This window comes from Lutra lutra, chromosome X, assembly GCF_902655055.1.
Source record: "Lutra lutra chromosome X, mLutLut1.2, whole genome shotgun sequence".
Taxonomy (NCBI): Eukaryota; Metazoa; Chordata; class Mammalia; order Carnivora; family Mustelidae; genus Lutra; species Lutra lutra.
Genome location: NC_062296.1, coordinates 53449465 through 53463925, shown reverse-complemented (window position 1 = coordinate 53463925; position 14461 = coordinate 53449465). Strand labels below are relative to the sequence as shown.

Below are 14461 nucleotides of genomic sequence, written 5' to 3'. Positions count from 1 at the left end.
CTAATGACAAAAATATATTTCCTTTTCCTAAAAAAATGAAAGTGAATATAATACACAGATTAATAAAATGAAAGAAAACACATCATCTTCTCAGTCGAAGCAGGTAAAGAATAACAAAACCCGGGGCACCTGGGTGGCTCAGTGGGTTAAAGCCTCTGCCTTCGGCTCCGTTCACGACCCCAGGGTCCTGGGATCGAGCCCCACATCGGGCTCTCTGTCCAATAAATAAATAAATAAATCTTTAAAAAAAAAAAAGAAGAATGACTAAACCCATCACCTATTCAAGATAAAAACATTCAGAAAACTAGAAAAGGGCACTTCTTTAATATAGTAACAGGCACTTATGAAAACCCATGGCTAACATCATACTTAAAAGTGAAAGACTAGGGGTGCCTGGGTGGTTTAGTGGGTTAAATGTCTGCCTTCAGCTCAGGTCACAATCCCAGGGTCCTGGGATAGAGTCCCGTGTCCAACTCCCTGCTCAGCTAGCCTGCTTCTTCTGCTCCCTCTGCTGTGCCCCGCCTACTTGTGCTCTCTGTTAAATAAAATCTTTTTTAAAAAGATTTTATTTATTTATTGGACAGAGACAGAGAGAGAGAGAATACAAGCAGGGGGAATGGGAGAGGGAGGAGCAGGCTTCCCACTGAGCAGGCTGCCCAATGTGGGGCTCGATCCCAGGACCCTGGGATCATGATCTGAGCTGAAGGCAGACACTTAACGACTGAGTCACTCAGGCCCCCTAAATAAATAAAATCTTTAAAACAGGGGGGGCGGGGAAGGGGCACCTGGGTGGCTCAGTGGGTTAAAGCCTCTGCCTTCGGCTCAGGTCATGATCCCAGGGTCCTGGGATCGAGCCCCGCATCGGGCTCTCTGCTGGGCAGGGAGCCTGCTTCCTCCTCTCTCTCTCTGCCTGCTTCTCTGCCTGCTTGTGATCTCTGTCTGTCAAATAAATAAATAAAATCTTTAAAAAAAATGTAAATGGCCTAAAAATAGATTATCAATAAGGATTTTTAAAAAAAACAACATAAGATTCAACTAAATGCTGGCTACAAAAAACCCCACATTAAATAAAATCATATAGGTAGTTAAAAATAAAAGGGTAGAACAGTCACTTAAATTTACCCTGAAAAATATCTAGCATTGTGTGCATTTTTAATTTGTCAAAATGTCATTGTTTCTTAGTTTCTTATTCAGTGCTACATCTGAGATCTGTAGGTTTCTGTGTGTAAATCTAGCTCATTATTTCTGACTGTGCTAACATTTACCATCCTTGACTTCTCCTTTCCCCAAGGGATGGGCCTCAAGGACCCCTACAGGATTATTGGCATACTTGTCTCCTGATGGATTTGTGGGAGACACTGTCTGGGCTACATGTTCCACAGTGAGATTTCATGATTAATGTTCCTCTCACCAGACTGCACCGGCCTAGTCCTACCACCTCCCTGCAAGCACTGAAGTCAGAATTTTATGTGGTTGTATCCATCTGAATTTTCCTGCTGAGGTGTATAGATGTTTCCTGACCTCCACTGAATGATTCAGTTCAATCTTAGAAGCTTATTTTCCTTCCTTTTTTTCAAACAGTGAATACCAGTTTCCTCTTCAATTAGTTGAGAGAAATGAGGCCTCATCTTATTCTAAATTATTTCAGTGATAGAGAATTTTAAAAGCAGCAAGAGAAAATAAAACAGTTACATACAAGAGAAACCCCATAAGGTTATCAGCTGATTTTTCAGTGGAAACTTGTCCAGCCAGAAGGGAGTGGCATGATACATTCAAAGTACTGAAAGGAAAAACTTGCAACCAAGAATACTCTACACGCCAAGGATATCATTCACAATAGAAAGACAGATAAATAGTTTCCCAGCTAGGGCCATCCGGGTGGCTTAGTCAGTTAAGTGTCTGACTCTTGATTTCAGCTCAGGTCATGATCTCAGGGCTGTGAGATTGAGTGGTTTGCATCAAGCTCCTCACTGCACATGGAGGCTGCTTAAGATTCTCCTCTTCCTCTCCCTCTGTCCCTCCGTCTACTCCCTCTCTTTAAAATAAAATTTTCCCAGCCAAACAAAGGTTAAAGGAGCTCATCACCAATAAACTAGCCCTGCAAGAAATGTTAAAGGGAATTCTTGGAGTGGACAGAGAAAATCATAATCATAAGTAATCAAATGATGGGGAAATTTTTCACAGGTAAAATGCAAACACAAAATAAAGTAGTACATGAATCACTTATCAAACCAATATGGAGGTTAAAGCACAAAAACAGTAAAATCAACTATATCTACAAAATCAGTCAAGAGATTCACAAAATAAAAGGATAAAAAGTATGACATTTTATACATAAAACATGGGGAGTGGTAAAAATTTAATGCTTTTAAATGGCTTCAACCTTTAGTGACCATGAATTCAATACAGACTGCTATATGCATAAGATGTCATTACGAACCTAATGGTAACCCTAAATCAAAAATCTGTAATACATACACAAAACATAAAGGGAAAGGAAGCCAAGCATATCATGAAAGAATGCAATTATACTACAAGGGAAGAGAGCAAAGAAGTATAAAAAAACCCTGAAAAATAACAAAATGGCAATAAGTACATACCTACCAATAATTACTTTAAATGTAAATGGACTAAACTCTCCAAACAAAAGACACAAGGTGGTGGAATGGATAAAAGAGAAATAAGACCTATCTGTATACTGCCTACAAGAGACTCGCATCAGACCTAACACATATGCAGATTGAAAGTGAAAGGATGGAAAAAGGTTTACCACACAAATGGAAGCAAAAAGAAAGCTGGGTAGTTATACTGAAATCAAACAAAATAGACTTTAAAACTAAGACTGCAACAAGAGACAAAGAAGGACACCACCTAATGATAAAGAGAACAATCCAACAAGAGGATAGAACAACTGTAAATATTTATGCACCCAACATGGGAGCACCTAAAAACATAAAGCAACCATTAACAGACAAAAGAAGAAAGTGACAGTAATATAATAGTACGGGACTTCAACACCCCACTTATATCAATGAAAAGATCATCCACACAGAAAATCAAAAGGAAACAACAGCTTTGAATGACAAGTTTGACCAGATGGCCCTAACAGATATATTCAGACTGTTCCCCCTAAAACAACAGAATACACATCCTTTTTAAGTGCATGTGGAACCTTCTCCAGAATAGATCACACATTAGGCCATGAAACAAGCCTCAATAAATTTAAAAAGCACAAAATTCTACCATATATCTTTTCTGATTACAACAGTATGAAACTAGAAATCAATCACAAGAATAACTCTGGAAAGAGCATGAATAAATGGAGGCTAAATAACATGCTACTAAACAATGTGTCAACCAAGAAATCAAAGAAAAAATTTAAAAATACAGGGAAACAAGTGAAGATGAAAACACAATAGTCCAAAATCACCTGGATGCAGCAAAAGCTCTTCTAAGAGGGAAGATTCCAGAAATACAAGCCTACTTAAAGAAATAAGAAAAATCTCAATAAACATCCTAACCCTACACCTAAAGGAGCTAGAAAAAGAAGAACAAGGCAAGCTGAGAAGAAGGAAGGACAAAATAAGGTGTAGAGCAGAAATAAATAAAACAGAGATTAAAGAAACAATAGAACGCATCAATGAAACAAAGAACTGGTTCTTGGAAAATATAAACAAAATGGATTAAACCTTTAGCCAGATCCATCAAGAAAAAAAGAGAGAACTCAAAGAAAATCAGAATGAAGGAGGAGAAATAACAACCACACCACAGGAATACCAAAAATTTTAAGAGAATTCTATAAAAAATTATATGCCAACAAATTGGACAGCCCAAGAAAAAAATGGATAAATGCCTAGAAACATATAACCTTCCATAACTGAATCAGGAAGCAATAGAAAATCTTGAACTGACTGATTACCAGCAATGAAATTGAATCAATAATCAAAAAACTCCCAACAAACAAGTCTAGTACCAGATGGCTTCACAAGTGAATTCTACCAAACATTTAAAGAAGTGTTAATACCCACCTATTCTTCTTGAATTATTTCCAAATTATTGAAGAGGAAGGAAAGCTCCCAAATTCATTCTGCAAGGCCACCATAATAACCCTGATACCAAAACCAGATAAACACACTAAAAAAAAAAAAAAAAAAAAAAAAAACCTACAGACCAGTATCTCTGATGAACACAGATGCAAAAATCCTCAACAAAATAGTAGCAAACTGAATCCAACAATGTATTTAAAAAAATCATTCACAATGCTCAAGTGGAATTTATTCTCAGGATGCAAGGGTGGTTCAATATTCACAAATCAATCAACAGCATACATCACATCAATAAGATAAAACCATATGATCATTTTAATAGATGTAGAAAAAGCATTTAACAAAGTACAACATCCATTCATGATATAAATTCTCAACAAAATAGGTTTAGAAGGAAGATATACCTCAACACAACAAAGGCCATCTATGAAAAACCCACAGCAAACATCATACTCAATAAGGAAAAACTGAGAGCTTTTCCCCTAAGATCAGGAACAAGACAAGGATGTCCACTTTCACCACTTTTATTCAACATAGTACTGGAAGTTCTAGCCATAGCAGTCACACAAGAAAAAGAAATAAAAGGTATCCAAATTGGTAAGGAAAAAGTAAAAGTTTCATTATTTACGGATAGCATAATACTATAAATAGAAAACCCTAGGGATGTCTGGATGGCTCAGTCAGTTAAGTGCCTGCCTTTGGCTCAGGTCATGATCCCAGGATCCTGGGATCAAGTCCCACATCCGGCTCCTTGCTCAATGGGGAGCCTGCTTCTCCCTCTGCCTGCTCTGCCTGTTCTGCCTGCAGCTCTCCCTGCTTCTGCTCTCTCTCTCTTCTCTCTCTCTGACAAATAAATTTTTAAAAAATCTAAAAAAAAAAGAAAGAAAACCCTAAAGACACCACCAAAAATCTATGAGAACTGATAAATGAATTCAGTAAAGTTGCAGGAAACAAAATTAAACACACAGAAACCTGTTGCATTTCTATATACTAAAAATTAAGTAGCAGAAAGAGAAATTAACAAATCAAGTTACAATTGCACCAGAAATAATAAAATGCCTAGGCATGAACTTAATAAAGCGAAAGACCTATATTTAAAAAAAAAAACAAACTATAAAATGATGATGAAAGAAATTGAAGATAACACAAACAAACAGAAAGATATTCTATGCTCATGGATTGGGAGAACAAATAATGTCAAAATGTCCATACTAACCAAAGCGATCTACAGATTTAATGCAATCCCTTTCAAAATACCAGTAACATTTTCTCACAGAATTAGAACAAATAATACTAAAATATGCACAGGACCAAAAAAGACCCTGAATAGCCAAAGCAATCTTAAGAAAGAAGAACAAAGCTACAAAACTGGAAGTATCATAATCCCAAATTTCAAAATATCTTATAAAGCTGCAGTAATCAAAACAGTATGGTATGAGCACAAAAACAGACACATCAATTAATCAGAAAGAATACAGAACCCAGAAATAAGCACATACTCATACAGTCAATTAGTCCACAACAAAGGAGGAAAGAATATACACTGGGGAAAAGACAGTCTCTTCAATAAATGGTTATGGGAAAACAGGACAGCTACATGCAAAAGAATGAAACTGGACCATTTTCACTGGACCATACACAAAAACATACTCAAAATGGATTAAGGATCAAAATGTGAGACCTGAAACCATAAAACTCCTAGAAGTAAACATGGGCAGTAATCTCCTTGACATTGCAAGTAGGAACATTTTTCTAGATAAGTCTCTTCAGGCAAGGGGAACTAAAGCAAAATTAAACTATTTGGACTACACCAAAATACGAAGTTTTGCAGAGCATAGGAAACCATCAAAACAAAAAGGCAACCTATGGAATGTGAGAAGATATCCACAAATTATATATTCAGTAAGGGGTTAATATCCAAAAAATATTAAAAATTTATAATTAAACACCAAAAAAGATAAATAATCTGATTTTTAAATGGGCAGAGGACCTGAAAAGACACTTTTCCAAAGACATACAAATGGCCAAGAGACACATGAGATATGCTCAATATCACTAATCATCATGGAAATACAAATCAAAACTATAGTGAGATATCATTTTACATCTGTCAGAGGGCTAAAATCAAAGACAAGAATTAACAAATGCTGGCAAGGATGCAGGGAAAAGGGAACTCTTATGTACTTGGTGTACTTGGTGGGAATGTAAAATGGTGTGGCCACTGTGGAAACCAGTATGGAGGTTCCTTAAAATTAAAAAGAATTACCACATGATTCAGTAACTCCACTACTGGGTATTTACCCAAAAGAAAATGAAACAATAATTTGAAAAGATATATGCACTCCTATATTTATTGCAGCATTATTTATGATAGCTATGATATGGAAGCAACTCATCCACAGATAAGTCCTTCCACAGATGAATGCATAAAGAAGATTAAGACAGATATATCTATATATCTATCTACACACATACACACACACACTGGACTATTTATTACTTAGCCACAGAAAAAAATGAGATCTTCACATTTGCACCAATGTAGAGGGACCTACAGGGTATAATGCAAAGTGAAATAAGTCAGTAAGAAAAAGACAAATACCATATGATTTCAAGTATTTAAGAAACAAAACAAAGGAACAAGCAAACAAAAAACCAGAATCTTAAATACAGAGAACAAACTGCTGGTTGCCAGGGGAGGTGGTTAGGGGGAATGGGTGAAATAGAAAACGGGGATTAAGAGTACATGTATCTTTTTTTTTTTTAAAGATTTTATTTATTTGTTAGATAGAGAGAGTACGTGGGAGCAGAGGCAGACAGAGTGTCAGGCAAAGGCAGAGGGAGAAGCAGGCTCCCTGCCAAGCAAGTAGCCCGATGTGGGACTTGATCCCAGGACCCCGGGATCATGACCTGAGCCGAAGGCAGCAGCTCAACCAACTGAGCCACCCAGGCGTCCCTACATGTATCTTTTTTTAAAAAGATTTTATTTATTTGACAGAGAGAGAGAGAGAGAACACATAAGCTGGGGGAGCAGCAGCCATAGGAAGAAGCAGACTGCCCCCTGATCAGGGAGCCTGATACACAGCTCGATCCCAGAACCCTGGGATCATGACCTGAGCTGAAGGCAGATGCTTAACTGACTGAGCCACCCAGGCACCCAAAAGTACACTTATCTTGATGAGCAATGAGTAATGTACAGAACGGTTGAATCATATACCTGAAGCTTATATAATACTCTATGTTAATTATACCTCAATAATAAATATAGTCAAAAGTCATTCAAAGTGTCTATTTAAAGACATCTCAGAAAAGAGGATGTATGCATGAACAGACAGTAGATACACCATTAGCCATCAGCCAAGCCATTAAATGAGCTATTCACTATAGCCATATTAGGATGGCTAAAATAAATACAATGACAATACCAAGTGCTGAAAAGCATGTGGAACAACTGAAATTCACACATTACTGCTAGGAACATAAAATGGCACAACCACTCTGGGAAATACCTTTGCCATTTCTTATACACTGACCAGACAGTCCAGCAATCCCATTCTAAGGCATTTACCCAGAGAATTGAAAACTCATGTTTACACAAAAGCCTGCATGTGCATGTTCATAGCAGTTCAATTCATAATCACCCAAAGTTGGAAACCATCCAAATATCCTTCAGTGAGTGAACGGATAAAGAAACTATGGTATACAATGGACTACAGCAATAAAAAGGAACAATATATTCAAACACAACAACATGGATGAATCTTAAGGGCATTATGCTGAATAATAGAGGCTAATCTGAAAATATTACAGTATTGTGCAACTCCATTTACGTGACATCCTGGCAAAGGCAAAAACCACAGGGATGAAGAGGACCTCAAGTGGTTGGTAGGCCTTATGGGTAGAGGGAGGGCATGACTACAGGGGAAAACATAAGGGAGTTTGAGGAGATTCTATATGCTCATTTTGGTGGTAGTTACAAGAATCTAAACGTGTATAACAACAAAGCTGATCTTATAGTAGGGTTAATTTAAAAAATAAATTTAAAAAAACCCTTTATCAAAAGGGAAAACAGACTGAAAATAAAGGAAAAGAGCTTTCAATCTAAGATGTTGTACAAAGAACTCTTAGAGAAAGGAGTGAAATAAAACCAGAAACTAACAGTAAACAAACAAGATGATTAGCAATCAAATGAACTAAACAAAATTGCTAAACATTAGGATCAAGTATAGCCAATCCCAAGAAGGAAATGTCAACTCAAAAGCAGTAATTCTGGGACACCTGGGTGGCTCAGGTCATAATCCCAGGGTCCTCAGACTGAGTTCCACATCTGGCTCCTTGCTCAGCAGGGAGCCTTCCTCTCTCTCTCTGCCTCTGCCTGCCACTCTGACTGCTTCTGCACACACACTCTCTCTCTCTCTCTGACAAATAAATAAATAAAATCTTTTTTAAAAAGCAGTAATTCTTACTGTAAACCACCATTAACAAATTAACAGAGAAAAACTATGTATTTATAATCAAAAGATGTCAAAAACCATTTGCTAAAACCTAATTCCATTTCCGATTTAAAAAAAAAAAAAACCTCTCACAAGGGGAGATGGAGAGGAGAAGGGAGTTGAAGGGAGTTGAGGGAAATTGGAAGGGGAGGTGAACCATGAGAGACTATGGACTCTGAAAAACGATCTGAGAATTTTGAAGGGGTGGGGGGTGGGAGGTTGGGGGCACCAGGTGGTGGGTATTGTAGAGGGCACGGATTGCATGGAGCACTGGGTGTGGTGCAAAAATAATGAATACTGTTATGCTGAAAAAATAAAAAATTAATTAAAAAAAAAAAAAAAAAAACCTCTCAAACTAGAGATAGATATTCCCCTGAAGTTCATGAACATAGTCTATCAGAGACCTACAGAGCCCAATGTATTAAAGTGGGAAACACTGGCAGCATTACCTTTAAAGTCAGAAACAAGACAAGGACTATTCAACACCATAATAAAACTAGAAAAATCTAGACATATGAATAGGTGAAAGAAAAGGGGTATTATGAGCTAAATCTGTCTCCCAACCCCCCCCATTCATATGTTTAGTTCCTAACCCCCAGTACTTTAGAATGTGACTTATTTGGAGATAAGACTTTCAAAGAGATAATTAAGTTAAAATGAGGCCAATAGAGTGGGCCCTAATCCAACTTGACTGTGTCCTTTTAAGAAGAGATTAGGATATACACAAGGACATCAGGGTCCTCTGTTCACAAAGGTAAAATCAGATGAGGAAGCAGCAAAAGGGTGGTCATCTGTAAGCCAAGGAGAGGCCTCTGGGGAACCCAACATCACTAGCACTTTGATCTTGGACTTTCAGCCTCCAGAACTATGAGAAAATAAATTTCTGGCATTTAAGTCATCCAGTCTGTGGTATTTTGTTATGGCAGCCCTAGCAAACTAAGACAGGGAACGTAGATCACCTCCTTCAATAGCCCAAGACAATTAACTGAAAAATTAATAGAACCAGTAAGAGTATATAGTAAGGCAGTCTGATACAGGATCAAAATAGAAAACTCATACATTCCTCCATACTTGCAACAGCCAAATGGAAAATGTAATAGATAAAGTATACATACATCCCATTATAGCAGATAAGGCTTCTGATGAAAGATGATAGTTTTCATAAATTTATCTACAAATGCCATGCAATCTTAATAAAAAAATTCCAGGGTTTCCCATGGAATTTGACAAACTGATTCTAAAAATCCAACTGGAATAAAAAAATCCTCAGTAATGGCCTAGAAATTCTGGAAAAATAAGAATAAATAGGTTGGCATCTCCTTCTTATTAAACTGCCTTTCTCATGTCAGTAGGCACACCAGGAAGCACAGGGGAGTAGTTAGACCAGGGGCAGATGTTTTAGCTGTAGGTTGATGCGACTGTCTGCTGAAGGTAGGATGAGTAGCCAGGGGAACTTGGCATGCCCTTAAGATCAATCACAGCTCCATTTAGAGATGATGGGCTTGCTGAACACCTGTGCTCTCCCTAGGTCTAATGCAAGTTCTGCAGAGGGGATTTGCCCTACCAGATACAAGGCCTATAGTAAGTAACCAATGTGGTATCCCAACAGAAAGGGACAAATTTTATAGAACAGAAAAATATTAATATTAATATTTTAATATTAATATTAATATTTTATAAAATATTAATATTTTATTTTAATATTTTATTAATATTCAAAATATTAATAATATCTAACACAAAGCCCTTACCACGTGCTAGGCAATGTCCTAAAAAACCTGTGAAGTAGGTACTGTTCTAACAGAGAAGCACAGAGAGGTTGCCCAATGTCACATAGCTATTAAGGGACAGAGCTGGGAACAGAGTAGAAAAACAAATCCACATTCACATGGAAATTTACTTTATGACAAAAGAGGAACTTCAAACCAGGGGGATAATGATGAACCAGTGAATAAACGGTGTCAGGGCAAATGACTAACCATATGGAAAAAATTCAGTTAGATTCTTATCTCCCACAATTCATAAAACTTAATTCCAGAGAAAGAGGTAAAATTTTAATGTCTATACTTATTTTTGACAAAAATATGAGTCTTCTTACACAAGACAGAATTTAAAAAATTGATAAAGGTAACTATGCAAAAACAAACCTACATGCTAAAAGATACCATAACTAAAATTAAAATATAAGCAGCAGACTAAAACATTTTGCAACATTTCCAGAATATATTAAAAAAAAGCCCTAAGAAATCTATAATATAGGGGCACCTAGGTGGCTCAGTGGGTTAAGCCTCTGCCTTCGGCTCAGGTCATGATCTCAGGGTCCTGGGATCGAGCCCCACATCGGGCTCTCTGCTCAGAGCAGGGAGCCTGCTTCCCCCCTCTCTCTCTGCCTGCTGCTCTGCCTACTTGTGATCTCTGTCAAATAAATCAATAAATCTTTAAAACAAAAATCTAGAATATATAAAGAACTACAAATCAATAAAAAAAATCCCAACCATCCTAATAGAAAAAATGGTTGAAAGACTGAATGAATTAATTCACAGAAAAGAAATAAAGGGGTGCCTGGGTGGTACAATCAGTTAAGTGACCGACTCTTAATTTTGGCTTGAGTTGTAATCTCAGGGCTGTGATCTCAGGGACTGAGTCCCACATCAGACACCACACTCAGTGCAGAGTCTGCTTGAGACTCCCTCTCCCTCCCTGTGCTCACTCACTCTCTCTCTAAAATAAATAAATTTTTTAAAAAAGAAATAAAAAAGAGCCAATAAACATATAAAACAAACTCAAACACCATTTTTTGCTATCAGAGTTCCAAAAATTAAGAAGACTGATAATATCCACTGCTGGTAAGGTTCATATACTGCTCATACCCTGGCCCTTTCAGAGGGGAACTTGGCACTATTAACATTTATTTTGTACATACCCTTCAATCTAGCAGGTCTACCTACCCTACAGAAATGTTAGCTGGCACATGGGCACAAAGAGTTATTTACAAGAATTTTCTTTGCAGCGTTGTTAGTCAAACTATAAAATTAGAGACAACCTCAATGTTAATCAGTAGGGAATGGTTAAAAATACAATGGCACATCTATGCTATAGACTACTACACAACAGGTAGATTTCAGTGTGGTGATGCAATAGATAGATCTCTATGTACTGATGCTGAAAGATGTCCAAGCAAGTTGTAGAACCATGAACACTACACAAAACTGTATCTATTTGTGTTTACATGTGGTTATAAGTACAAAATCAAAGTTATGTATCAACTGGTTAACACAGTTTACCTCTGGGTAACCTGCCTCAGAGAAAGAAGAGTATTAGTCAAAGGGCACTTTTACTTTCTCTGTCTTGTTCAAATCTTAGTCAATGAGAATTAATTTAAAGGTGCTATACACAACTAATGAATCATTGAACATTATGTCAAAAACTAATGATGTATTATATGTTGGCTAATTGAATTTAAATTAAAAAATAATATTAGAACCCACATTAAAGTCAGTTACACTATACAAAAAGGTGCATTATGTAATGTAGTACTTAACAAATCTTAGCTTAAAAAAAGGTCATCTCTTAAATGCAAGAAGTCTGCCGAAAGATCATTATATATCTTTGCAAGGGATGAACCAAACAACAGAGAAGGAAATGGAAGTGACAGAAATAAAATACGCAAGAGGGTTTGAAAAAAAGAGTTTCCAGTAAAGAAGGTTAGACAATTTAAAAAATGGATGACAGCTGGGGCACCTAGGTGGCTCAGTCAGTTAAGCACCTGACTTTTTATTTCAGCTCAGGTCATGATCTCAGGGTTGTGAGATCAAGTCCTGTGTTGGGCTCCACACTCAGTGTGGAGTCTGGTTGAGATTCTCTCTCCCTCTACCCCACCCCCCACCACATTCTCTCTTTCTCTCTCTAAAAAAAAATGAATAGCTAATTATTTTCTGAGGGTATTCCATACGTAAGACAATGTGCCAGGTGCTCTGCACAAGCATCATCTCTAATTCTTGCATCAACCTGTAGATATTTCCACTTTATAGATTAAGAAAACATGACTCAGAGAAAGCAAGTATCAAGCTTAAGGCAAGGTCTTTGTTCATTATTGTCACAGGCCGTCCTGGACAGGGAGTGGGTTTGAGACTGGGGTGAGGGGGAGCACTTCTGGCCTGGACCCAAGTGCTTGGTGGCCCTTACTATACTCTGCATCCTTGAAGCATGCTCCCAAGCTGTCCTGTTCATCCAGACTGGCATTCTCTTCCTCCTCCTCGCTCTCGGTTCTCCAGTATGCTGGCCGCTTGATGGGCCGCTTCCCTGGGGTGCGCTGGGAAGCAGGACTGCTAGACACTGTGCCCAGTCCACTGCTGGAGCTCCCACTGCTTCGGTCCTGGCCCCCAGTCCACCAGGCCTGCAGGCTGGAGGTAGCTGGTGAGGATGATGAAGACTGCAGGTTGGCCATGCACAGCATGCCCTGGATGGCCTCCTGAGTGCTGGGAGAGGCAGGGGCCTCGCTGCAAGGGACAGAGGAGAAATGCTTGAGGGAGTTCTCTAGCTGTCGGAGGAAACCAGTCATCAGAATAGTCAAGAAGGAGGGACAATAGCTACAGGAGTTAGGGTGGGAGGAAGGAGAGGACAATTCCAGATAAGAAACCAGAAATTAAACCAACAGATCAAGATAGTACCCCAAAGGCTGTTTTCATGTAAAGGTCAGTCCTTCCTGCCCCAAATCTTTCCACAGACAGCAAGGAAGGTGGCAAAAAGAGGGGTGTACTTCCTTCCCTGTTCACCCATGCTGAATTCTTCCATTAAAAAAAAAAAAACAGGGCCCAGAAAAGGCTTAGATTTCCTTCCATGCCTCTTCTAGCCCCTCTTCCAAATCCCAACGTACCCAAAACCAATCCCCTTAAAGTTTATACCTCTACTTTCTGTCAGATCTTAAGTTCCTCAGGACAGATTTCATGTCTACTTTATTCTTTCAGCCCAAATGCCCTTGCTAAGTCTTTGCCCCTTTAAATGGCTCAATAAATATCTGTTGATTGGCTCATCTAACCTTTTAGGTGGGGGTGGGAGGGTGTGCTGTCTGATCGCCTGGAAAGGGGAGATCAAAGCCAGTACTCACGTGAGGGCAGCATAGTCAGGTCCCCCCACCTGCCTGCTGGCCTTAAGCAGATCAAGAATTCCACCAGCACCACTCCCATTCCCAAGCTTGCCTTCGACCCCTTCCACCATATCCTCATCTGTTGTATAGTCCTCCTGTTGGGGAAAGAGGGTATCACCTCAGCTGCTGAGGGTTGGTCTGGTAAGGCCCCAGTACAATGTTGACATTTTCACTCTGGATGCTAGTATCTCCTGAGCACCAAGTACAGACCAAACACTAAGCAGAATATTCACTCTTTCATTTTAATCTCCACAGCATCTTTGTGAGGTAGGCATTATTATTTTGTGTGTGTGTGTGTGAGGCAGGTATTTTAATTCCTGTTTTACAGGTAAGGAAACTAAGGCTCAGGAAAGTAACTAAGTTGTGTAAGGTCATAACCAGATATTCCAAATCAGATACTCTTTCTGCTACATCACAATGCCTTTTATTCTACTCTGCATTAAAGGATTTTTAGAATATTTCAACTCAATTATGGTCTTCCAGTTATATGCTCAGATGCACTGCCCTTAGCACACAATCATTCACTTAATAAATATTTTAGGAATTGAAGGCATAGGGTATTTTTCCCCAACCCCCCACCCCCACCTAGAATGACAATCTGTCTCTTGTCTCTGTAACCAGAATGGCAGAAGACCAGACAACAGGGCAGGCTCCTACCTCAATGTCAAACTCAACTTCTCCTGGTTCACGAACTCTGTTGGGGTCAGAGCAAGGCTTCGCACGGGGTAACTTTCGGGGAAATTCTAGAAAATAATGAAATACACATATTGTGAAGA

The 14461-nt window shown here is 38.5% G+C and overlaps 1 protein-coding gene across 7 annotated transcripts in view; it reads right to left on the bottom strand.

Moving 5' to 3' along the window:
* PHF8 (PHD finger protein 8) overlaps window positions 1-14461 on the bottom strand; it is a 91227-nt gene that overhangs the window by 22853 nt on the left and 53913 nt on the right. For all 7 annotated transcript variants that reach the window (XM_047715471.1, XM_047715469.1, XM_047715468.1 and 4 more), the window contains 3 exons: window positions 14343-14428; window positions 13647-13780; window positions 12725-13038 (listed from right to left, as the gene is read on the bottom strand). In XM_047715471.1, coding sequence (XP_047571427.1) covers window positions 12725-13038; window positions 13647-13780; window positions 14343-14428 — 534 coding nt within the window. The remainder of the gene's footprint in view (window positions 1-12724; window positions 13039-13646; window positions 13781-14342; window positions 14429-14461) is intronic.